The sequence below is a fragment of the Stenella coeruleoalba genome (genome assembly GCF_951394435.1).
Source record: "Stenella coeruleoalba genome assembly, chromosome: 4".
NCBI lineage: Eukaryota > Metazoa > Chordata > Mammalia > Artiodactyla > Delphinidae > Stenella > Stenella coeruleoalba.
Window position 1 is genome coordinate 414101 of NC_137149.1, and position 25230 is coordinate 439330.

General features: G+C 63.2%; 2 protein-coding genes across 8 annotated transcripts; one reads left to right on the forward strand and one right to left on the reverse strand.

Moving 5' to 3' along the window:
* The first annotated feature begins 7172 nt into the window (after positions 1-7172).
* Positions 7173-24426, forward strand: IDUA (alpha-L-iduronidase). Of its 7 annotated transcripts, none has more exons than XM_079920663.1 (14): positions 7173-7413; positions 8183-8323; positions 18763-18848; positions 18999-19106; positions 19392-19487; positions 19585-19787; positions 19952-20131; positions 20238-20454; positions 20757-20969; positions 21076-21197; positions 21275-21552; positions 21958-22058; positions 22180-22323; positions 23501-24426. In XM_079920663.1, the coding sequence occupies exons 1-13, from the start codon at positions 7271-7273 to the stop codon at positions 22284-22286; spliced, it is 1995 nt and encodes a 664-aa protein (XP_079776789.1). In that variant the 5' UTR covers positions 7173-7270; the 3' UTR covers positions 22287-22323; positions 23501-24426. The 7 variants fall into 7 exon arrangements, 5 of the variants coding, with proteins under 5 accessions (XP_079776789.1, XP_079776791.1, XP_079776788.1 ...); XM_079920665.1 differs by having other exon boundaries at positions 21275-21400; positions 21476-21552; positions 22180-24426; XR_013828238.1 differs by lacking the exons at positions 21076-21197; positions 23501-24426 and having other exon boundaries at positions 21275-21400; positions 21476-21552; positions 22180-22199.
* SLC26A1 (solute carrier family 26 member 1) lies at positions 8464-12174 on the reverse strand. Its single transcript, XM_079920668.1, is given in 3 exon segments — positions 8464-9174; positions 9176-10669; positions 11369-12174. Coding segments are annotated over 3 exon segments (2241 nt in total). The 5' UTR covers positions 11960-12174; the 3' UTR covers positions 8464-9018.
* Positions 24427-25230: the final 804 nt, after the last annotated feature.

Consider the following 25230-nt stretch of genomic DNA (forward strand, 5'->3'; position numbering starts at 1 on the left):
TGTCTGCTGAAGTAGGACGTGCTATGTTCACTTGTAGAAAATAATGTCGAACAGCTTTCCAAGACTCCACACAAAAATCAAAGTTCATACTTCCACCAGCCACGTGGGAGACCTTGGCCAGCGCTGGACACTAACAGTGTCACAATTTCAGCCTTTCTGGTCAGGGTGCAGAGGCGTGTGCGGCTTTGGCCCTTGTCCGGCGGCGCTGGTGAGAGAGGCTGCAGCTCGTCCTGGATCTGTCTGTCGTCTGCACCTCCTCCTGCGAGGCTTGCTTAGATGCCTTGGTCACCTTTCCATTGAGCGTCTTTTTCTTATTGATTTGTAGGAGTTCTTTATATATTCTGGAGGTGATTCTTTTATTGGTTACAGTCAATTGTCAGTATTCTCAAAGTCATGCTCTATGTGGTCTCTGCAAACTCTCACCCCCGGCTCCTGGGGAAACACCGGGCTGCTTCCTGCCAGCCTCTCGGCACGGCGTTTTCCCCGATGGGTCAACACAAAAGACCACTTAGTGAACAGACACCGTCGTTGGCTCGTTAAGCACTGACCCGGCCGGCAGCGCTGTCCCTCGGCCCGGACGGAGCTTCCCCGGCACACGGGTTCCTCCGCAGGGCACGTCCCGGCCTCGCGCGCTCAGGACTCTGGATGTGAAGAGCCCTCGGCGCTCAGGACTCTGGATGTGAAGAGCCCTCGGCCGGGGGCCGTGGAAGCCGCAGAATCACCACCGAAATCACAGGAGCGGAAACGCGGCCCCGGAGGGGCAGGAAGAGGGCTCGCTCACGGGTGAGCAGAAGCGAGAAGGCAGGGCCCGTCCGTCCGCGCACCTCCATCCGCGGACAGCCTCGAAGGCGCCGCGAGCGTTGCCGACGGTGGGACGAGCGGGTCTTCGCCAGCAGGCGGACTCGCAAAGACAGGCTCCGCGAATATTGAGAGGGACCGTGTCTGCATCCCCCCCACACCTGGCAGGTCCTGCCACCCGCTCAGTGGTGGCTCTCAGTGAAGGCCTTCTTCGTTTCCTCTCGGCCAGCTGGGCAGCCTTTTCCCTTCTGGGGAGGGCCTTTGAGTCCTGCGCCACGAGCACCTGCCCGCCCTGAGATGGCGAAGATGCCCGAGTCTCAGGAAGAGGGCGGCGTGTTGTGCAGCCTCGGGCGCGTCTCTACTTGGCCGATGTACCACCAGGTGAATGTGGGGCTGGGCCTGCCCAGGTGTGGGGCAGCCTGAAGTCAATGGGACTCTCTTTAAGAAAAAATGCAGAATTATTTTGATAAAATTAGAAACACACTTAGTCAGAATGAGAGAAAAAAATCACAACAAATTAAACATGAAAAATATCGATAAATGGCACAAACATCACAGAATCTAGAAGAAGCCACACCTTTAATCCTAACTGCCTGCTGCCCCACTGTGATTCTTTCTTCATCCACGTTCTTAAAAAATTGTCCCTGCTGCGTGGCTTGTGGGATCTTAGCTCCACAACCAAGACTTGCACCGGGCCCTCGACAGTGAAAGCCCAGAGTCCTAACCACTGGGCCGCCAGGGAACTCCCTCGTGTACATTTTTAACTGTCTCTTTTCATAACAATTTTGCAATATCATTGTCCAGGGAGAAAAGAAAAAGATAATTTAGTCCCTCCAGCGTAACTGATTGAAAACGATTGTCACTGCTAATTTACAGGCCTTTCCGCATGACAACTCGTTACCGGTTGTATCGTATACATTGTTAGGACCACTGTCACAGCCGGAGAGAACTTCGTCAAGTTTCTTCCATAGTTGGGAAGCCTCAGGGTCATGTGCTTTTCCTGGGCCATGACTAATCTAAAATGTCCCTGCTGACCTGACGAAACTTCTTACATCATGTCCTTGTCACATTGGCTGTTAGGGTCCACGTTATCTTGTCAATGTCAGCGTTTCCGGTTAAATCAGCGCATGTTTAATCCTTTTCCAAAAGTTAGGGTGATTCACTCCTTCCTCCTGGTTAGTTGCCACGGGTGTTCCTGGAAGCTGTTTTCTACGCCAGGATGTCTGGCAGTAACTTCCTAACCAAGTGGCTGGGGAGGACGTGTGTTCTCCACTGACCCCCAACCCATGTTCCCACAACTCAACTTCCCCTGGGCCAGATCCCGAGAGTGCCACCCCCAGAGCCACTCCAGCCAGAGGGGAAGTGTGACGAGGGACCTGAGAGAGTGTGGGAACTGCTGTGGTCACGTTGTCCTCATTTAGCAAATGTTACAAAACCTTCTGGGCATATGAAGGCCCTGTGTGAACCCAGGTAACTGCATGGACCCACGGCCTCCCTGTGGTGCCTGTGTCCATCTGTGCCCAGGACCCCACTGTCCCCACCACTCTGGCGTCATGGCCCCTGTCTCCATAGCAGAAGCCCCTGCGCCTGTTCAAGGTGTGGGCGGGACCACATTCCCTCCACTCGGGCTGCTGGCCTCCAGCTGCTGGAGCCACGTTCCTGGCAATCCTGAGCAGGGCTGCACCTTTGCTCTAAAATCTGTGCCCAGGGGGCTTCCCTGGTGGCGCAGGGGTTAAGAATCCGCCTGCCAATGCAGGGGACACGGGTTCGAGCCCTGGTCCGGGAAGATCCCACGTGCTGTGGAGCAACTAAGCCCGTGCGCCACAACTACTGAGACTGTGCTGTAGAGCCCACAAGCCACAACTACTGAACCCGCGTGCCACAACTACTGAAGCCCGTGCGCCTAGAGCCCGTGCTCCGCAACAAGAGAAGCCACCTCGATGAGAAGCCCGCGCACCGCAACAAAGGGTAGCCCCCGCTCGCCGCAACTATAGAAAGCCCGCGCACAGCAACGAAGACCCAACGCAGCCGAAACTAAATAAATAGAATAAAATAAAATAAAATTTGTGCCCAGGATTTGTTTTAATCACCTATGGTAAGGTGACAGAAATGGAGACAACTGCCTTTGAAGGAAGAACTTTTTTTTTTCAGTTTTTATTTATTTATTTTTACATCTTTATTGGAGTATAATTGCTCTACAATGGTGTGTTAGTTTCTGCTTTATAACAAAGTGAATCAGCTATACGTATACATATATCCCCATATCTCCTCCCTCTTGCGTCTCCCTCCCACCCTCCCCATCCCACCCCTCTAGGCGGTCGCAGAGCACCGAGCTGATCTCCCTGTGCTATGCGGCTGCTTCCCACTAGCTAGCTAGTTTACATTTGGTCGTGTGTATAAGTCCATGCCACTCATTTCTTCCCAGCTTCCCCTCCCCCCCACCCCGTGTCCTCAAGTCCATTCTCTACGTCTGCCTTGAAGGAAGAATTTATTATTCACATTTCTCAAGAGAAGGGGCCACCCCCTTCCATCAGGAGCATAGGTTTGGGTCAGGAGGCAGAAGCAGAAGTGAAGAGAACGCGGCCCAGAGCCTTAACTGGGGTTTTCACAGGAAGGAATGGGTGAGGCAGCACAGGTACACGCGGCAGATTTAGGATTGGACAGTGTGAATAATGCTGGCAGGGCTGAGCGCTAGGGACAGTGCTGCCTGCCCAGTGCCCCGCCCCGAGGGGGCAGAGGGCAGAGGGCGCGTGGGCGCGGTGGCTGAGAGTGGCTCACTGTGGGGGGCTCAGCACTGGGAGGGCTGTGTCTCCAACCAAGGCCCCAAATGCCACAGCACCAAGAATACAGAAAAGAAGCGAATGTCGCCAATACAGTCAGAGACACTAAGCGAATGTAGCCAATACAGTCAGAGACAGATACGGGGTCGGGCGGAGGGAAGGAAACCGCTCTGCCCTGCTTAGAGATACAGGCCAGGTTTTTTATTTTATTTTATTTTATTTTATTTTATTTTTGCGGTACGCGGGCCTCTCACTGCTGTGGCCTCTCCCGTTGCGGAGCACAGGCTCCGGACGCGCAGGCTCAGCGGCCATGGCTCACGGGCCCAGCCGCTCCGCGGCACGTGGGATCCTCCCGGACCGGGGCACGAACCCGTGTCCCCTGCATCGGTAGGCAGACTCTCAACCACTGCGCCATCAGGGAAGCCCTAGGCCAGGTTTTATTTGAGAAAATACAGGCTTTTGTTTAAGAGAAGGAAGAGGGAGAAAGATTGACGGTGCTGCCAGCAGGCCCCCTGGTCCTCTTACCAATCGGAGACAGGGACGAAAAGCCTAACAGGAAAATAAATGAAGAGGGAGAAAAGGATGAAAGAAAAAACCAATATAAGGGCACAGAGGGGAGAAAATAAGGCCTAGTTCTGCCCATTCTTTTCCCTGTAAAATTTAGGGGTCGCTCACGGTGGAAGAAACACGCCGTGCAGCTGTGGTCCCACTGTTAGGGCTCCACACCAGAAATCCAACACTGCTAACACCACGGTCTCCACCGACCAGCGACCAGACACTGTGCTCAGTGGGTGCCTCTCCCCACCGTCGGCTCCACCCTGAAGGGACAGCCACGCCTCTCCAGGCCACCCTGGCACCTGGCTGCCTTCCAGCACGCACCGTCCTGGCAGGCGAGCCCTTGGCCAACCTTGACCAACGGCAGATGCCTTTCTCCAGGAGCACAGGTGTGGCCTCACCGTGATGACGTCCTCCTCCAAGGACAGCCACTGGACACACAGGTCCAACATCTTCTAGTCCTTGCTGAGTTCTGGTGGCCACATATTCTTCCCCCAGACCCCCTGGCTACCTGGGGAGCCCCTCGGGATGACCTGAGTGGCAGCAGCGGGAGTCTGTGGACTGTGTGAACAGCACTGCCAGCTACCCCATGTGCCGGGGCTCCTCTCGTGCCTCAGCCCTGCAGATGGACGGACCCAGAGCTCAGCACACCGGCTGGACTTCACGCAGCTGTCTTAGCCGCGGGTGCCCTGAACAAGTGGCCCATCTGCACATTGATCATACACTGTCCAACCATCATCTAAAGATCGCCCGCTTCAGAGGTGAGAACTCTAGGAATCTCTTGTCTCACAGACTCCCAAATATATATCAAAATCACACGTTTCCACGTGCACTAAGGCCACGACGTGAGGTGTGGCCAGGACATGCTACACATGTCACTTCTCAAAGTATAGTCCCTGACGGCTCCCAGAGGGCCTGTGTGACTGAGACAAAGACTGGTCTCCTCAAACACCCCTTTTCAAATGCCAGTCCAGCAAGTGGAGCCCTAGATGGGCCTCTGTCTTGTCCCAGCCCTTAATCTCTCTTAATTCAAGGACCGTGGTTAACTCACACCTCACGCCAAGTTTCAAAGCATTTCCACTGCCCTCTCCTCTGTTAAAGGGGACCTGTCCTGCCTTTGGGCACTAAAGACTCTTTGCACTGAGGATACTTTAATAATGCCCATCCCCTCCCTCCGCCTCCCCATGTGGTCCTGCCTCCTATTTCTAGGGATCTGTGTCTGTCTGTCTAAGCACACATGATTAACATGATTAAAGCAAGTCCTGAGTGCAAATTTTAGGACGATCTTCAGATGGCTTTCTTTCTTCTGAAGTCACCACGCAGCCTCCTTCGTGTCAAATCTCCCTCTGCCTCCCCCTTACAAGGACACTCAGAACCTGCTCGGATAATCCAGGGTCATCTCCCTATCTCAAGTCCCTTAACTTAGTCCCACCTGCAAAGTCCCTTCACGGTAGACGCTCCCACTCAGAGGACGTGGGGGGCCAGCCGCTCACACACCGTGTGCCCCTCATAATCCCTGGGCTACTACTGCTGTCGTGTTTCAGTCTCTGGATATACTTCGAGCCCCACGAGATGTTATTATTGCCGTGTTATGTGTCACTCTTCCCTAGACTTATAGACAATAGACCTTTCTGCTGCCTTTCCTTCCTTCCTGCCCCTCTGGGCTGCAAGGATCACGTTCTTCTGGAAGAACACCAGTTACCGTTTCCGTAAAGGAGGGTCAGCGGTGACAAGCGTTCTCAGAGTTGGATTTTCCAAAGCGTCTTTATTTGACCTCCATTTCAGAGCACGCTTTTTGCTGGATCGAGACGTCCTGGCTAACTGGTTTAGTTTGAAGTTTTCCTTCCCTTGGCTACTGGTTCTGGCCGCTTCTGTTGGAAAGTCAGTGTTCTTTCTTGCTGTTTTGCACGTTGAGGGTAGCGGGTCCTTTCCCGCTCGAGCTGCTTTGGAGGCTTTCCTTTCAGCTTTGGTTTCAGCATTTCACTAGGACCCGCCTGGGTTCTGCTGCCTTTGTACTTTTCCTCGGGCTACGCAGCACGTCTTCATTCTGTGACTGGATGTCGTCCATCACTTTTAGAGCTCCTCTCTCTGCAGCCCAAGGGACTGGTGACACTGGTTGACTCTGGGGCGGGGTTCTGCTGTCCGAGGGAGGGCAGTGCAAGGCCAGAGGCTCTTCCCCGAGTCCTGAGACGTTTGATTGGTGGAGGATGTGATGCTGTGCGACCTACAGTATATGTACGTATACACACACGTAGTGCATGTGCAGTTTGAAGCTTAAACATTCACCGCTGACCCACCTCCCCCAACACCCAGGCCGCGCTGCCCATCTGCCCATAGAAATGTCCACTTGGCTTCTCAAAGGCAGCTTAGCCCCCTGACCACCCCCGTTGCTTTACAACAGCCCTCCTCTCAGAAAACGTCACATCCGCACGCTGCTCCAGCCAAATTCCTAAGAGCCACCAGTCCACCTTCCAAATGTGTCCCACTTCTGACCACCTTCCACCGAGCAGCCGCCTGGCCCGCGCGTTACGATACTTGCCGGCCCGCGAGCCGACCTTCCGAAGCATTAACAGACGACGGTTTTCACTCGAGCGGCGGAAGGCCGAGCGCTTTCCGAGTGCCGCCCAGTCCCCGCAGTCTGCTCGGCGCGGGAGGGAACGGAGGGGAGCAAACTGCCGGGAAGGGGCTCTAGATTGGGGCGGGGGGGTGGCAGCCTGAGGGCAGCTGGACAGAGCCTACTGCCTTGAGAAGCGCTCCAGATTCCGGGGCTGCGGGAGCTCCCCGCTCCGCCACCCAGCCCCACGCCCACCGCCCCGGGCCCGCCTCCACGGCCGCCTCCCGCCAGACCCCGCCCACGCCTCCTGCTTTCCCCTCCCGGCCGCGCCCCTCCCACAGCCCCGCTCCACGCCCACCGCTCCGGCCCCGCCCACCGCCCGCGGCCCGCCAGACCCCCGCCCGGCCCGCTTCTGCCGAGGCCCCGCCCCGTGCCGGCGGTCACGTGGCGCGCGACCCGGAGGCGGAACCGGCGGGCGGGGCGCGGGGCGCGGACCGCGGCTCCCGGAGCGCGGAGGGCCGGGTGGGTCTCCTGGGATTGGGGTGCTCCCGTGCCCGGAGCTTGCGTCCCCTGCGCCCCCGCCATGCGCCCACCTCGCCCCCGTGCCGCGCTGCTCGCGCTCCTGGCCGCGTCCCTCGCGGCCGCCGAGGTTCCGCACCTGGTGCGCGTGGACGCGGCCCGCGCGCTGCGTCCCCTGCAGCCCTTCTGGAGGAGCACCGGTTTCTGGTGAGCGCTCCGCGGGGGACACTGAGGTCGGAGCGGCCCAGCACGCCCCTGCTCGCTGCGCGCTCTTCCCAAACCGCGGCCGCGCACCCCGGCCCGGGCCTCCGGGACCCCCGTGTCGCACCTGGAGAGACCTGCAGTAGGCGCTCCGAAGTGAGGAGGGCCGCGGCTCGCTCCTTCCTTTCGGGTCCAGCCTCAGAGTGGGGACCTCCTCTCTGTTCGCTGGCTCTATGCGATGTTTCCGGTGCTGCGGAGGTTTTCTAGCTGAGCGGCTGCCCCGTGTGGTGGGGGCCTGGGGCCAGGTCCTGAGTGTGCCTGGTCACCCCCCAGAGGCTGAAGAGCCTGGTGGCCAACCGCGGCAGCCCAGGCTGCAGGAGGGGCTGTGGCCCAGGACACTACTCTTTGGCGCAGACCGGGACCCCCTCGAGGGGGCAACCCCAGAACGTTCGACGTCCCTGCAGTGGGACCTGTCCCCGTCCCTGGTGTCCCCGATTGCCTCTGTCAGACTTGGAGCTGATATCTCCCGGCCGGTGGGGCAGGGAGCAGGGTGGGAATGTGATCTCTCTGGGAGCCCCCGACCCCCATAAACCTGAGACTTCGTCAGAGTCCTGGCACTAGGGGGCAGTTTATTACATCAGGGACAGTAAAACTCACCAGCAGACACGCCCCGGTCCTTGCCCTGAGTTTGTAGGTGTGGGGCCTGTGCTGAGGCCCCTCCGCTAGCCCCACTCAAGGGAACTAATGCCTCCGCTTCCCCTTGTTTTGTGCCCAGTCCCCCACTGCCGCACAGCCAGGCTGACCGGTATGACCTCAGCTGGGACCAGCAGCTCAACCTGGCCTACGTGGGTGCCGTCCCTCATGGTGGCATGGAACAGGTTCGGACCCACTGGCTGCTGGACCTCATCACGGCCAGGTGGGTGATGGAGGGGATGGGCAGCCTGGGGGCAGCTGGGCAGAGCCCAGCGTATGGAGATGCAGACAGAGACTGAGAGAAAGTGGCGTCTGGGTGTGGAGGACAATGAAGTACCGGGCCATGGCGGGGTGATGGGGTGGGGGACGCCTGCTCCAAGAAGCCATTGCCCCTGTGCTTCTCGGCCAAGCATCCTGGGGGCAGGGGAGGATGGAGGGCACCCTCCTGGCGGCACAGGCGCTGTGGCTGCTGGGGCAGCCCCTGGGTCGGGCGAGTGGGCACCCTCGCTCTATGCTCAGACTGTGGGGATGCCACGCCAGGGGCCGGGCTGAGGTCGTGTTGGTCACGTCTGCCTTTGGCCCTGCCAGCCCCTGTGGGGGCTGAGGCACAGGGTGTAAGAGACACTTGGGTGTGTGCATTGCGGGGTTTCCTAGACACAGAGACTCTCACCCCTGGCCAGAGCTGCCAGCTCTCACTTGGTGGGGGGCTGCTAGCGGGCCAAGGGACCAACGTCCTTTTGGCACCTTGGAGGCCACGTGACTGCCTCCGGGTCCTTGTTCAAGTAAGACGGGACACCAACTGTCAGGCCGGCTCCACGGACCACAGATGCACAGCACTGGGCCCAGGCTGGCACCGAGGCAGCGTTTGTCTCCAAGGTGCAGTTGAGGGTTCTCAAGTGTCTGGGTCCTTGTGTGTGTTCACTGCCACTCTCCATCCCATTTGGGGTTCCCTGGGTCCTCTAGATTGGAGGCACCAGGCGACAGCAAGATTGCAGTGATGGGTGGTGGGAGTGGAGGCTGGCGGCAGGTACCGGCTCTGTTAGAGGGTGTAGTTGGCGGCAACCGGCTCCTGGCAGCGGGCTCGGGCCGCCTGCACGGCGCAGTGCACGCTGGGGAACAGCTGCCCCTCCTCGGCCGCGTCCCCCGGGTCCTCCCCGAGGAAGCCGCCTCTCCTCAGGGTGTCCCTTACCGAGGGGCCGCAGCAGGCCAGGAGCAGGGTGATGCCCAAGGCCCCGTAGTCTCGGCGCAGGTCCTGCAGCGTGGCCAGGCCGGCAGCATCGAGGAACAGCAGCGGGGCACAGTCAATGACCACTGCGTGGAAGCGGGTCGCCGAGGGCACCAGTGCAGCCGTGCTGCTCCCGGGCCCCAGGTCCCTGCCTTCGACAGGCTCTGCCTCGCCAGCCCCCACCCGCGGGCCCCGCTCCTTCCTCCAGGCGGCTGCGTAGCCCGCGTTCAGCCCGGTGAGGCTGTAGAGCGACCGCAGGAAGAAGTCCTTGTTGGCGTAGTAGAGGGGCCCCGTGAAGCGGAACACCTGCACACCAGGCTCGGGGACCAGGCCCTCAAATTCTGCTGGGTCCCCATAGAAGCTGGAATCCCCGGCGCGGGCGAGCAGGGCAGCGTGTGGGTGCCGTGTGCGGCCGGCCAGGCTGAGCAGTGAGAGGAGAATGCCGGCCAGGAGCCCGGCCTCGGTGCTGACCAGCACGCAGGTGGCCGCCGTGGCCACCCAGACCAGAGCATCGGCAGGGCTGAGCCGCCACAGCCGCGGCACGTCCCGCACCTTGCGCAGGGCCCCACGCAGGCTGACGATGATGATGCAGGCCAGCACGCTCCGCTGCAGGTCCCGGAACAGGGGCGCCAGCGCCAGCACCACCAGCAGCACCACAGCGGCGCTCACCGCACTGGACAGCTGCGTGCGGCACCCGGTGGCTGTCTTCACCAGGCTCTTGGCCAGGGTGGCGCTGGTGGCAAAACAGTGGAAGAAGGCCGGCAGCACGTTGCAGCAGCCCACAGCCAGCAGCTCCTGGTTGGCGCGCACAGAATAGCCATGGCTGCGGGCGAACATCTCCGCCAGCGAGATGGAGAAGGCGGAGCCCACGAGGGCCAGGGACGCGGCGTCCAGCGCCACGCGCCACACCAGCGCCGGGTCTGGCACATGCGGGGCCATGAAGCCAGTGGGGATGTCGCCAGCCACGCTGGAGCCGAAGCGCTCGTGGAACTGCCCGAAGTGGGACACGAGCGTGGCCGCCCCGATGACCAGCAGTTCTGCGGGCAGCGGCACCTTCAAGTGGCGCCGGTAGCGGTCCGAGAGCTCCTTGGCCGCCAGCAGCACGGCCAGGCATGCGGCACTGGTGAGCACGTCGCACAGGTTGGCCTGCCCGGCACTGCGTAGCAGGCTCAGCCACGTGCTGACCACCAGGCCCGGCCCCTGGTGCCGCGGGACCCGCACGCCCAGCAGGTGTCGGAGCTGGGAGGTCAGGATGGTCACTGAGGCCCCCATGGCGAAGCCGTCCAGCAGCGGCTGCGAGAGGTAGGCGGACACAAAGCCCAGCCCAAGGATGCCCATGAGGACCTGCAGACAGAGCGTGGTCAGGGCCGCAGGGCGCAGGCATAGCACAGAGCCGGACCTCCCTTCCTCGCATTGCTTATTTCCCACGTGGACCCCACCCGCGGCCGCCTGCACATACGTGTGCGCGCACAGGCACGGCAGACGCCGGAGTGCACGCTGTGGCCACGACGCTCACCGTGGTCTCACACACGTGGGCTCTGGGCATCGGAAGGCAGCTCCTTCCTCGGCCCTGTCCACAGCACCGCCCCCCTCCCGGGGGACCTGGAGCTGAGAGGAAGAACCTGAGGTGGCTCTTGGGAGGGGGCGACGTTGGGGTGGACAGCCCTGGTCCAGTGAGGGCTGGGTGCGGGGAGGCCGTGGGAAGGCAGGCGGGAAGGCAGTTCCCAGGATCCCACTTGGGACAGGAAGCTGGGGAGGATGTGCAGGCCAAGTGGGGGCACATTTGGGCCCGAGGCCACACTCTGCAGCTGGCCAGGCAGGCCCCCGACCCGGGCACCCTCAGCCCCTCTGGTGCCCCGACCTGGGGTGCTTTCACGCACCCACTTCTGCCTATGCCCTGTTCTCTCCTCGCCTTGCGGGCTAAGCCACTGCCCTGACCTCCTGTCTCCCGCGGGCTTGGCCCTTGCTGGGGGGCGACCAGTACCTGGAGGGCTGCTCTGAGTGGCTGAGCCAGCCTGTCTAGGCCCAGGCCCGGCTCCTCACCTGGTAAACCCCGGCCAGCAGCGTGAGGGCGGTGGCCACGCGGATGGCGTAGCAGTCCCGGCTGCAGTCCTGCAGCCCAAGCGCCGGCATGGTGGCCGAGGCGTTGAGGGCGCTGCGGTTGGCCCCGGGCCCCGGGCCGTCCTGGGCGGGGTCGAAGCCGGCCTGCAGGAGCTCGCGGTCTACCACCTGGCCCACCATGAGGCAGAGCAGGCTGAAGATACCCACGGAGACGTGGCGTGAGGTGCCCATGAGGAAGTAGATGAGGTTCGCAAAGAAGGACGTGTAGAGGCTGTAGATGGGCTGCAGCCCGGCCAGCAGTGAGTAGGCGATGGCCTGGGGCACCAAGATGATGCCGATGACCAGCCCGGATATGACGTCACCCGCCAGGTCCTCCCGAGGCTGGTACTGGCGGAGCCAGCGCGTGGCGGGGAGCAGGTTCTGCAGCAGCGCCCAGGCCCCCTGCACGCTGCACGAACAGCTCCGCCACAGCCGGGCCTTCAGAGCCTCTCGCAGGCCTGGGGGTGCGGGGGGCCGCCGGCGAACCAGCGCCAGCCCCCTGCCCTGCTGTGTGCACTCAGGGGACGCTGCCATCGTGGGGCACCGGCCCGCCCCCCGAGAAAACCTGCAGGGTGGGCAGAAGTGGGTGTCATTGCTGGGGTGGCGAGACGTGTCAGAGTCAGGGCGTCATGGAGACCCAGACTCGCGTGGCCAGAACAAGCTCCACTGCTCTCCGTCCGTGCCCGAGGCCCCTCCGCTCCCCCGGAGCCGCCCGGACCACCACAGCCCCCTCTGGCCGTCCCTCCATCACCTCTGCACTGCGGCCCTGCTGGCGGGAAGAGCCTTGCAGATGCCAGGACCCCAAATCTGTGCTGCAGCAGCGCCTGCCACTGCCCGGTCCTTGTGGCAGAATTCCTGGAACGTGCTTTGAGGGGCCGGCTGGGAGGGGAGCGGGGGTGACTGGTGTCCGTCGCCTGCAGGGTGTTCTGGGACAGCAGGCCCCTTTCCCGGTGAGGGTTAACGCTTCTGGGTTTTGGCTGGTGGCTCAGGCCGCACAGGCGCACCGCGGAACACACGTGCCAACCGTCCCTGCTCTCCAGAGGGCAGCCTGCCACCCGGCCCAGGCTGACCTTGCCTCTGTGCTCAGCGAGCACCAGGGCGTCCCGTTCACAGCTGTGCTGAGGTCCGCCAGGACTTCGGCTCTTGCTGTCCCCCTCTTGGTGACATGAAGCAGATGGTCTCTGCTTCCTCAGAGCCTGGTCACCCTGGCGCAGTGTGTGCACTGGCTGGGGATGCGGGGCCTGGGGTGTCCCCGGGTGTGGAGGATGGGCGCTCGTCCCGGCCTGGTGTGAGGTGTGGGCAGGCGGACGCCGCCCCCAGGGCTCGAGTGGCAGGCCTGCCCTTTGGGGGATGCTAGGGGAGCTGTTTCTTTCCTTTGAAGACCTCACCACACGGGGGTCCCTGGACACCTTGAGCTCAGCCAGCCCCCGAGGTCCAGGTGTGTCGACTGAGTGACTGTTTAAACAACGGGGAGCCCACAAAGGAAACGGTGGAATCGGGCCTCTCCACTCACAGCGTCCTACCCCTCTGCTCCATCCAGGGGGCTGGCCTCTGCTGTGGCCGAGCTGTCTAGAGCTGTCGCTGTCCTGCCGCAGGGTCCCAGGGGGCCTCTTACCTGAGGGGGCCCCTCACGGGCTCGGCAGAGAGTGCGGACCTAGCTTGTCTGTCCCCGGGGCCTTGGGCTCAGTTAGCGGGTTGGGCGTGCGGGTGGTGGGCTCAGGCACGGAGCTGGCCTGGCACTGACCGGCGGGCAGTGCCCTGTGCCTAGCTCTGACTGCTCGGCTGTGCTGGGCGTGCGGTTAAATCATTTACTCCGAAGATTGCTGAGTCATAGGTTCCCCCAGATGAGCATTACCTGAGCGGCTAATTCGGGGAGTTGTACTGTAGTCAGAGGCTCACAGAGAGTTACAATTGTGTGGGGCTCTTACAAGCTTCCAGCCTCCCAGGAGCAGGGCTCGGGTGCGGGACAGGTGGGCTGGGGCATTGAGTGGCTGGAGCGGGAAGCTTGGACTCTGGGCCCCTGCGGGAGGCAGAAGCTCAGGAGCCTGGCCAGTTGTGTTGGGGGAGGGGCGGGGGAACAGGCAGCGTGCGACCCCTCGGCTCTGGGGCCCAGTGCCACGGCTCCCAGGACCCTGGAGTGTGGGCAAGGATGGGGGTCCGAGGGAGGGGCTGGTCTCCGAGTCCCATCCCGGGACATCCTGTCTGCCAGGAGATGGGTCTGGTCCCCGCGGGAGCCAGCTGGGCGCAGAGTAGCCCCATGTTGTGTGGAAAGCAGGCGCAAGGCCGCTGGGGGCGGGGCGGGGCGGGGGTGTGGGTGGCCGAGGACTGGAGGGCTGCCAGGCATCAGGACACAATTAGCAGCCAGGTGTGCCCTTCCTGCTGCAGGGACGGGGGTCCTGGTTCTGTCCCCTGGAGCCCCACCACCTGGATCCCGGCCAGGTGCTGGCCCGGTGCGGTGGGTGGCCGCCTGGCCTCGCCACGCCTCCATCCACACTCCAGGGCCAGCGGGACCTGCCTCATGGGGCCGGTGTGAAGGTAAACGTTCCCTTTAGATGACTGCCCTCGTGTCCCACGTACAGTTAACTAAGAGTGCGCTGCTGTTTTTAAAATTACTCAGAACCTCAGTTCTCACATCTTCAAAATGAACAAGTGGGTGCCTGAGGGGCGACGTGGGGAAAGAACACCGCAGCCCTGAGTGTTCTCCGTCCCGGAGGGGAGGCCTGAGAGGCTGCGGGGGGTCCCTCTGACGGGGCTGCAAGGCTGAGCTGGCCTGGGCCTGCTGTCTCCCAAAGCCCGGGGCAGGGGGTGGGGGGACCTCCATCCAGGCACCTCCCACGTCCAGTCTCACTTTGGGACTTCCCTCCAGAGCCGCCCTGAAAGTTCTGCCGCATCCGTGGCCCGGATGGGAAAGACCAGAGGCCCCATTTGGGGGCAGAGGTGGGAGTGGAACCCCAGGGTGGCTGGGGGGATAGCCAGGGAGTGGGAGGGTCTGCACACCTGCAGCAAGGGGGAGGAGTGGTCGGGGCCGAGGCCCCACTGCGATGCCGCGTCCGTCCGATTACTTGTTCTTCAAAAGTCTGTGTTGGGCCCCGAGGTCTCGCCCCGCCCTCCGGAGTCTGAACCCAGCCACCCAGGGCAGAGCCCGGGGCCTCCTGCGCGGTACCCACTCGGTCCTGGGGGTGCTGTTTGCCCAAGGATGTGGTTTACAGAAGCCACCGCCCAGAGGGCTGGCGGGAAAGTCACAGCAGTTCAGGGGCAGATAAGAGTCCTCTCAGGGCTGGAGTGGAGGGGCCACCGAGGGGTCACAACACGCTTATCTCCCAACCCAGCTGCTGGCGGGGCGGCATCGTGGGAACTCCCTGCGTGACACGTGTGGGCAGAGGTGGCGGCTGGGCCCACTGCCGGGGAGGGGAGGGGTGAATGGGGGCGGCGGCCCCTCCCCCTCTCAGGAGGTGGGGACAGGGCTTTCAGGGGCTGCCTAGGTTTGGAGCACCTGTGGTGGGATTTTAGGCAGGTGGAGATATTTATGTTTCAGGGAGGGGCTGTTCTCAGCGCTGCAGCACCTGTGTCCCCCATCCAGCTGCACCGCAAGGGGCCTGACCTTGGCTGCCTTGGTGGCAGGGACTGGGCCTCTACTCCCCCAGCCCCTCTAAGCAGGTGAAGAGATACAGCTGAGAGAGAACTGCAGGACCCCGGGGCCTAAGCGCCCCCCCACCCTGCCTGTCCCTCTGTGCTTTGAGGACTGTGGTTTTCATGCTGCCGTCTGACCAGGCACACAGGCGAGCGTCTTGGGTCCTGGGGCCTTGCTGGCCGAGGCCCACTGCAGACTCCTCCACTGGGGCAGGGGGGCCACAGGACCCTGGCACGGGTTAACCAGCACGGGGCGTGGGGTCTCCAGCACCTCCGCCTGCTGGAACCGCCCTCATCTTGCCTCCTGCCCAGTCCTGTGCCACATGGTTATTTTAATATTGGTCTTTAAATCACCATTTTAAGCCACTGAGTACACTTATTTGGAAAGGAGCCATGTATCCCCGCAACTGAAAAGAGGCTGGGCTCCAGGGCCCCGAGAACCAGACCCCAGGGCTCCCAGTTCCAGAAGAGCGACTCTCCTGCCTCCCCGGCCTCTCCTGCCTCCCCGGCCGGCGTCTTCGCAGCCCCGGACCCTGACTGTGGCTGCTGGTTTCCCGCAGCGGCGGGTCTGTGTCTCCCCCTCTGAGCACTCTCGCCCTGCACCATGTATTTCCCCACCCTGGCCCCGCGCCCCGCCATCCCTGCTGACCACGCGCGCCCCGGGTTCCCACCCCGTGCATTTCCACACGTACCCCCGCTCTGCGCCTCCTCCCACGAGTGCACCCCCCAAGCCAAGCACGCGCGGCCCGGGCCCCACCCAGCACATTTCCAAACACCCTGCGCCCCCTCCCACGAGTGCGTCCCTCCCTTTGCCAGACGAGCAAGCGCGGCTCCATCTGCACCCGGCCCGATCCCCACCCTGTGTTCCCCAGATTCCACGCCCGAGCACGCGAGGCCTGGGGCCCCGCCCCGCGCACCCGAGCACTCACCAGTCCTGGGTGCTGCTGGGTCCTCGCGGCGCACGCGCTCAGGCCCAGGGATGGGGGGTGGGGGGCGTTCCTGGTGCAGGCGTTCCTGACGGCCGCCGGCGTGCAGTGAATAAAGTCGTTGTGCAGCCTCGGCTGCCCCGGCCCAAGTGCCGGGCCAGGAGCGGGAGGCGCCGCCGCCTGTGCCTCGCGCCCAGGTTCGGCCCCCTGCGTGGCTCTCGGGCTGGACTGCGTCTGTGACCCGGGCCTCTGCAGGGGGAGCGCAGGGGTGGGCTGCGCGCTGCACCTTCTGGCTCAGCCCCCTCACTAGCTTTGATCTCTCAAATTCCCCTCCCAACGGAGGCTGAGACGGATGGAGACCTAGGCGCCGACAGTGGGGCCTGAGGACTGCCCCCCGGGGTTTCTGGGCCTGGGATCACCCCAAGGTTGGGTCTTCTGGTCCCCGGGGGGCAGGTTACTGACTCCTAGGGCATTTCTGGGTGCCGACGCTGGGTCAGCGGACACTCAAGTCTACTCAGAGTGACAGGCTGAGATCGGCTCTGCAGCTGGGGCTCCCCTGGTGACACCCCGCTGGCCCAGGACACTGAGCGCCACACAGCATTTACCCGAGGCCTGATGTGCTCCCGCCCCCGCCCCAAGTCGGCCCAGCGCTGCCAGGATCTGCAGGGAAAGCCTGGCACCCGTGCCCGGGCCTCCACTGTGCATGCGTCGCCCATCTCCCACGCCTGCTCCCCCACCCCCATCTGTGGGACTTTGGAACCCGTCCGCTGCCACGCATTTAATTTTTACCCGAGCGCTTAAGTTTTTTCCTTTGCTACTGGTTGTGACCTTTGGAAGGGGGAAGGGCGGACCCCCGCTGCGCACGTGCTGTGGGTCTGGGCTCCGGAGGTGGGAAGACGTGGCCTGGCCTGGTGAGAGCCAGAGGCACCCTGTCTGCGTGGTGGCTCGGCCTTGGCCTTGTGCAGTGACGAGTGGGGCAGAGGAGGCCCGGAAGGGACGTGCTGACTTGTCCAGACCCTCGCTGTCCCTCAGGGGGACGGCGCTGTGCTGGCCAGACTGGCGTGGGACTGACTGGGAGACTTAGACCCAGAGCGGTTCAGGGCCAGATTCCACCTTGATCCCTCGTCGCCCCTCCCTCGCCGCCGCGCAGGCGGGACGCACCTGGATGCCACTAGAGGGCGCAGCTGCACGCCCTCTAGAACGTGTCCGCCCTCCCCCTCAGAACTGTGGATGGACCAGGCGTGCCCTAAGGGGAAGCCCTCAGACCCTCTGCCGGCCCACCCATCTGGGCCACCCCAGGCTGCCGCATCAGCCCCAGGCTTGGTGCTCTACTCAGCCTGCCTCGCCCTCCTTGCCTTGGCCTGACGGCTGAGCACCAGTTTCCTCACCCAGCCCCCGACCCCAGGTGCACCACTTCCACGCCAGCGCATTCGAGACCCATCTTACTCCCCTGCCTGCCTCTGCCAACTGCACGCACCCGCAGGCGCTCAAGTGAAATCCACGGTTGTGCAGAACCCCCCCTTCCCAGCTCCCCTCCAGTCCGGCAGAGGACGCTGGCCCCTCGGCCTCCTAAATCCGTCCGCTCCAGCTCCCCCTTGCTGCTGCCACCACCACCACCCAGTCTGGGCACCATACCTCCCTCGGGGAACCGTCTTCCAGCTCCCACTCTGGCTCCAATGGGCCGATGAAGGGATCCTTTCAAAACATGGCAAAGGCAAAACTATGGAGACAGTAAACACGTCAGGGGTTTGGGGTGGGGGAGGATGAAGAGGTGCGGCACAGAGGATTTTTAGGGCAGTAAAAATACTTTGTGTGATACTACAGTGGTAGATACACGCCAGTATACATTTTTCCGAGCCCACAGAATGTACATCACCAGGTGAGCCCTAATGTGGACTGTGGATTTGGAGTGACTGTGATGTTAGTGTAGGTCCATCAGTTGTAACAAAAGTCCCACTCTGGGATGTTGAGCATGGGGGAGGCTGTGCACGTGGGGAGAGAGCGCGGCTGGGGGTAAATGGGAAATCTCAGTACCTCCGTCTCAATTTTGCTGTGAATCCAGAACTGTTCAAAAAATTGTCCTACAAACACATAAAAGAAGTCACGGTACTGCTCTGCTTCGACCCCTGAGAGGACTCCCCATGCCACCCTGGGTCCCATCCCGAGTCAGGATCCCATCCTCACCGTTGTCACGAGGCCCCGTGTGACTGCGTCTCTCACAACCCACACCCCTCTTCTGCCCCAGGCCCGCTAGCTGCTTTCCTGCTGCTTATCACGAATGCATTTCCACCGCAGGGATGAGTGCAGGGTGGGGAGGCTGCCCTTCTCCCTCTCCTGCCTGTCCACATTGCCTCTCAGAGTGTGGAGCCGAGTCTGGGGCCCTGGCCTCCAGGAGGTGCAGGGAAGCAGGATGTGGCACCATGGGGTCCTGCCAGGCTCATCCCACGGCCTCCCGCTTCACTGTCAGCTGTCTTTAGGATGCCTGTTCTCCCCCCTCCCTCCTGTTGTACGTTTCCCAAAAGACCCGCCTGCCCCCTCCCACAGGCTGTTCTGAGCCCCTGAAGGCTCGAGGGTGGGATTCCAGCACAGACACCCTAGTTCATACTAGGCTGTGAGTGACTGATAGGCGTACATAGTTATGCTTTCTGAGGAGAGGGGCCAGCTGAGTCTGGAGCCTAGTCCTGCCCGGCACCTTGCAGCTTTCTTAGCTGCTTGAATGTGGCCACGGTTCCAGTCCCGGGCCCACCTTCCCCCGTCCTGACACTGAGTGTCCTTCTACAGGGGGTCAGCCAGGCAGGGCCTGAGCTACAACTTCACCCACCTGGACCGCTACCTGGACCTTCTCAGGGAGAACCAGCTCGTCCCAGGTAAGCTGCCAGCCTCGCCCCTGTACTGCTGGCCCCACCCCCTCCCCTTGGCCTGGCCCTTCTGTCCTCCTGGTTGCCCACTCAGGGCCTCCCTCAGTGCCGGCCTGGTGGAGACAGGCAGGTGAGCACAGCCACCCTCACGTGCTGCAGGCTTTGAGCTGATGGGCAGCCCCTCCGGACGCTTCACTGACTTCGAGGACGAGCGGCAGGTGTTCGAGTGGAAGAACCTGGTTTCCCTCCTGGCCAGGAGATACATCGGTGGGTGGGGCGCGTGCCCTGCGGGGACAGGGTGGGCACTCCTGGGCAGGCTCTCCTCCCACGCCCACCCGGACCACCTCCTGGTCTTCTCATCATGAACCCACTGAACCAGGGCCTCCTGATGGGGGAGGGGGGTCAAGTCGGTGGGCGGCGAGCTCGTAGGGAATCAGACACTCCGGTCACATCCAAACCCCCCACCATGGTTGCCCTCCCTGGGGATCCCCATGAGCTCATGACCCTGCCCCAGGGGAGGGGCCCTCTCGCCACAGTAGGGACCCTCTGCAGGTAGGTACGGCCTCAAGCACGTTTCCAAGTGGAATTTCGAGACGTGGAACGAGCCGGACCACCACGACTTTGACAACGTGTCCATGACCTTGCAAGGTGGGCAGGCCGGCCTCCTGGGGTCCTGCGGATCTGAGAGGGGGTGGCAGCCGCCCCTCCGGCGCGGGGGTGTGGACTCGGTGTCCCTCCCGCCCAGGCTTCTTGAACTACTACGACGCCTGCTCCGAGGGTCTGCGAGCCGCCAGCTCGGCTCTGCGCCTGGGCGGCCCCGGAGACTCCTTCCACCCGCTGCCGCGCTCCCCGCTCTGCTGGGGCCTCCTGGAGCACTGCCACAACGGCACCAACTTCTTCACCGGGGAGGTGGGCGTGAGGCTGGACTACATCGCCCTCCACAAGAAGGTCAAGCCCGGGATCCCCGCCCTTCCGTCCGTCCCCGCCCCCAACCCAGCGCCTACGCGGGGGTCCCCCGCACGCGGCAACCCCAGAATGCCCGCCTGCTGCCTGCAGCCCCGCCGCCCCTCCGCGGCGGTCTCGGGGGTTGCTCAGGCGGGGCCTCTGCGCAGGGCGCGGGCAGCTCCATCTACATCCTGGAGCAGGAGGCGGCGGTCGTGCGGCAGATACAGCGGCTCTTCCCCAAGTTCGCGGACACCCCCGTTTACAACGACGAGGCCGACCCGCTGGTGGGCTGGTCCCTGCCGCAGCCCTGGAGGGCCGACGTGACCTACGCTGCCATGGTCGTGAAGGTGGGCCCGCCGCCAGGCCCGCCCCCGGGGCAGGCCTTTCTCCCGGGTGGGAGGGGCAGGCAGGCGGCCCCCGCGGTCGCGTTCCCAGCCACCCCGATTCCCGCAGGTCATCGCACAGCACCAGAACCTGCTGGTGGCCAACAGCAGCTCCTCCGTCCGCTACGCGCTCCTAAGCAACGACAACGCCTTCCTGAGTTACCACCCGCACCCCTTCTCTCAACGCACGCTCACTGCGCGCTTCCAGGTCAACAACACGCGCCCGCCGCACGTGCAGCTGCTGCGCAAGCCGGTGCTCACGGCGATGGCCCTGCTGGCCCTGCTGGGTGAGCCGCGTGCCGGGTTTCGCGTCACTTCCTGCGAGGGCGGGGCCAGGACGAAGCCTCAGTTGGACGGGGATGTCGTTCTAGGCCAGGAGTAGCTTGTGCAAAGGCCCACGGAAGGATGTGCCTTGCTGGGGAGCCGGGAGCATGTTTCTTGTCCCTCCCCACCCTTCCCCAGCTCAGTGGGTCACAGAGATTGTGGTGTCGCCGGGGACCTCCAGTGGAGGAGGGCAAATGGTGGGAAGCGGGCCCTGGGAGGGTCGAGGGGCGACGACTCTGCGTGGCGATCCCTCTAACCCCCGTAGACGGCGAGCAGCTCTGGGCTGAGGTGTCGCGGGACGGGACGGTGCTGGACAGCAACCACACGGTGGGCGTCCTGGCCAGCACCCACCACCCCATGGGCCCCGCCGATGCCTGGCGCGCCACGGTGCTGGTCTACGCGAGCGACGACACCCGCGCCCATGCCAACCGCAGCGTACCCTTGACTCTGAGCCTGTACGGGGTGCCCCCGGGTCCGGGTAAGCAGGGCTCCCAGAGAGGGGGCTCCAGCTCCTTGGGTGGGGGTAGCTCTGGCGGGGCGGGGCCTGGAGGAGGCGAGCCCGGCCCCAGCAACCCGCTCCGCAGAGGTCGTCTTTGTCCAGCTGTACATGGACAACTGGCTCTGCAGTCCCTACGGCGAGTGGCGGCGCCTGGGCAGGCCCGTCTACCCCTCTGCTGAGCAGTTCCGGCGCATGCGCGCGGCCGAGGTCCGCGGGGAGCGTGGGGTAAGGGGCGGGGCGGCTCCCGAGGTCCGAGGGCCCTGAGCCCCTGACTCTGTCCCCAGGATCCGGCGGCCGTGATGCCGCTCCCTTTTCCCAGCAGCGGCCGCCTGACGCTGCGCCCAGAGCTTCCTCTGCCCTCGCTCTGGCTGGTGCACGTGTGCGCGCGCCCGGAGGAGCCGCCGGGGCAGGCAAGTGGCAGTCCCCTTCCCGCCGCCGCCCCGGTCGCCCCGCCCCCAACCAGTCCCGGTGCCTCACTCCCGCAGGTGACCCGGCTCCGCGCTCTCCCCTTGACCCGCGGGCAGCTGCTTTTGGTCTGGTCCGATGAGCGTGTGAGCTCCAAGTACGTGAGTGCGGCCACCACCCCTACCCCTGCCCCCCCAACGCGCCCTGGGCCCCCAGATCCTCCGGGCTGCAGCGCCCATGTGGCCACTCTCTGTGGCCCTTTGGTCACCCCACGCGGACTGTGCTCTCCACCGCCCATACAGCTGCCCCCACTGTTGGCACAAATGGCTCGTGACTTTGTGCTTCTGTGATGTAGGGTGGGGGCGCCTACACAGGCCAGTTGCCCCTGGCACGTGTTCCAGACCCCTCCTCTCAGCCAGTGTGGCCCTTTGTCATTGCAGGAAGAGTGTCCTGGGCCCCGGGGAGGGGCCAGGAAGGGGGCTGGAGGGGAGTAGGGCTCTGGGCGCCCCCTGCCTGCCAGCCCCCCCGGACCCCAGCCCTGGTCCTGCCTGACCTTCCCCAGGTGCCTGTGGACCTACGAGATCCAGTTCTCCCCGGAGGGTGTGGTGTACCTGCCCATCAACAGGAAGCCTTCGACCTTTAACCTCTTCGTGTTCAGCCCAGGTGGGCCTGCTGCCTCAGCACGGTCCCTGTGGGGCGCGGTCCAGGCCCTTCCGGCACCTGGAGTTTGGGGGGATCAGAGGGGTTCAGGTTCCAGGGCAGGCACGTGCCTTTGTATCCTCAGACACGGCTGTTGTCTCCGGCTCCTACCGGGTTCGTGCTGTGGACTACTGGGCCCGACCAGGCCCCTTCTCGAGCCCCGTGTGGTACCTGGGGGTCCCCGCCCCGTGAGGGCCACTGCTGCCCCGCGACTGGACCTGTGCTGACCGTAAGCCTGGGTGGCCGGAAGCCATGCTGGGCCAGAGTGCCGTCAGCCGGTCATCCCCTCTGTTTGTCGCCTCCTGCCCCTCATTCGCCCCCTTAAAGTGCCTTTCCACGCACAGTAATGGGGACGGCCTTCGTGGTGGGCACTGGGCAGACACGAGGCCTGGCTGGAGTGAGGCCATCCCCGCCTCGCCCCACCCCTGCCTGTGGGAGCCGGGATGGGACTCGGGTCGAGCGCAGACAGGTGTGAGTTGCCCAGCCCTGCGCGCCTGGGGTCTCTGGCGTCACCGCTGGGTGCAGCAGGCCCCATTCCCAGCCCCTGCGCCAGGAGGGCCCAGAGGGTTCCCACTTCCTGAGGCCCAGCCCGGCTGCCCCCTGCACCCTGCCTGGCCCAGACTGTCCCCAGTTGCAGGGGAGGCCGACAGTGTCCACTCCTGCAGTCATCTGGGCTCCTTACCTGGGTCCAGGAGGAAGCAGCACGCCCAGAAGAGGGCGACTTGGGGACTGTGGATGGACATGTGGACGGGGGCAGGGAAGCCACGAGGGGTGGTGTGGAGCCCTGGGGCTCGTCCCCAACCCCCACGCCCAGCCCAGGCCACCTGGTGAGGCCACGTGGCGAGGAGCGGGGGTGCAGCCAGTCTGGAGCGATGCAAGCGGGAGTGGGGGCTCCGACCCACCCTCCTCTCTCTGCTGCCCTCCGAGCCGCCTGGGCTCAGGGATGGGTGAGGCAGGCCTGGCAGGGCACACGCAAGGCAAGGCCCAGTCACCCCCGGCTCCTGTCCGCATGGAAAGGGCGGGGCACCAGGGCCCACCAGCGGCCTCATCCTGGGCTGGGGATGTCAGCGTGAGCGTTCTCCACGTGAACCCCAAAGCCAGCACCTGTCCCCATTGCCCTTGGCCGCTGGGGAGGCTTCAGGGCTTGGTGCCTGGGGCCCCGCTGTTACATACAAGGGGTGCTGGGGTGCCCAGTGGGCCCCCGGTCTCTGGGCGTTGTCTTCCTGCCTCGTCAGGAAGCTCTAGCTGCATGCGGCTACGTGACCAAGCACCACGGTGGGCGGGCGGCCCGTACAGCAGAGGCTCATTCTCTCGCATCCTGGAGGCCGCAGCCTGAGGGCAGGGGTTCCTCCTGAGGGCGCTCTCCTTGCCTTGCGGACGGCCGCCTCCTCCCCGTGTCCTCACAGGGTCGTCCCTTTGTGTGTGTCTGTGTCCTGATCTCCTCTTCTTGTGAGGACACCAGCCGTGTGGGATTCAGGCCCACCCACAGGGCCTCATTTGAATCACCTCTTTAAAGCTCTCTCTCCAAATAAGGCCACAGTCTGAGGTACTGGGGGTGAGAGCGGCAGTGTATGAACCGGAGGGATCCAGTCCGGTCGGTAGCGGTGGGCGGAATGCATCACTCGGGCGTTAAAGCAGCCTCTTCTTGGGATCCAGGCTGCTGTATATAAAATATAAGCAATAGGCCCTACCGTGTAGCACAGGGAACTGTATTCAACATCTTGTAATAGAAAAGAATGTGAAAAGGAATATATAGATTGGGTTGGCCAAAAAGTTCATTTGGATTTTTCCGTCAGATCTTATGGAAAAACCCGAACGAACTTTCTGGCCGACCCTATATATACACGTATATAACCGAATCACTTTGCGGTACACCAGAAACTAATGGAACGTTGTAAATCACCTATACTTCAATTAAAACATTTTTTTAAAGCAGCCTTTTCTCTACCTGCTGGTTCGGTAGCCTGAGGACCCCTGATGGTCAGGGGGCATCTCAGCTCGCAGCTTACTGGGAAGGGTACTGGGTTCCCCAGTTCCTTCCTTGGACACTGCACACTCCACCGCACGCCCCACTGAGCAGGGGTCTCAGATGGGCCCCTCCTGTGGAGACAGGTGTGGCTCCAGGGCAGTCAGTGGGGGTTTAGCAGTGGCACCTGCGTCTTGGCCAGGACAGCAAAGCCACAGCCGTCTCCAGGGGTAAGTCACCGTCTCCACTTTCACTGTGGCTTGTGTGTTGTCAAGCGGCCACCGGGTTGCTGGCGTGTCCCCATCCTCTGACCGCGTTCTGGTCTTCGCTGGTTTGGGCTTGGGCTGGGAGCTGTGCTGGGAGTTCGGGAAGTCCACGTAATTGGCCCGTGCACGTCCTCCGTCCCTGCTGTCATGGCCACTTTGCACCTGGGCCCACGGAGTGGTCACAGATGGCAGAAAGAGGCTGACATCGGCATGCCCCGTTGATGAGCCCCTGCTGTCGGGGACGCTGCCTGGAGCGGTGTAGCTCTCCTGCAGGACACGGAACCCTCTCTGTCCCTGTCCCCAGACCTTTGTCCCCAAGTGTCCTGTCTTCGTGGCTCTGGGTCTGGCCACCGGCTGACCTGTCGGACGCTGCTTGCTTGAGCCGGGCGTGCACCTTGGTTCTGCGTGCCGGGGACGCCGGTGCGCGTGCACACGCGGCTGCGGGAAGCTCTTCGTGCAGCCCTGGCCGTGGGTTGAGGGAGAGGCAGCAGGCAGCTCAGGAGCTGGCGGCTCCGGTCACGTGACTCGCTTTTGGACGCGCCTGGGCCCAGCTCTGATGTTTAAATTCGGGACCGAATGCTGTGTGCACCGTCTTCTCACTGGGCCCTTGGGCCACGTGGCCACTTGGTAAATGAGTTGGACCTGCCCCAGAGCTCAGTGGCAGACCCAGAGCTGCTTTTCAAGTGGAGAATTGTGTTTGACGCAGGAGGACATGGACTTGCTCCAGGATGCCAGGGCTCTGGGCTGGAGGCGTTTGCCACGGGTGTCTGCCACAGATGCTCCAGGCTGCGTGGGGTCTGATGGGCTACCCACCCAAGGGGCGAGTGTCCTGGGGCCCAGGAGATGGGTGAGAACAGCAGGTGCAGATGTGGCGTGGGCCGCTCCCCCACCCAGAGCCGCACTG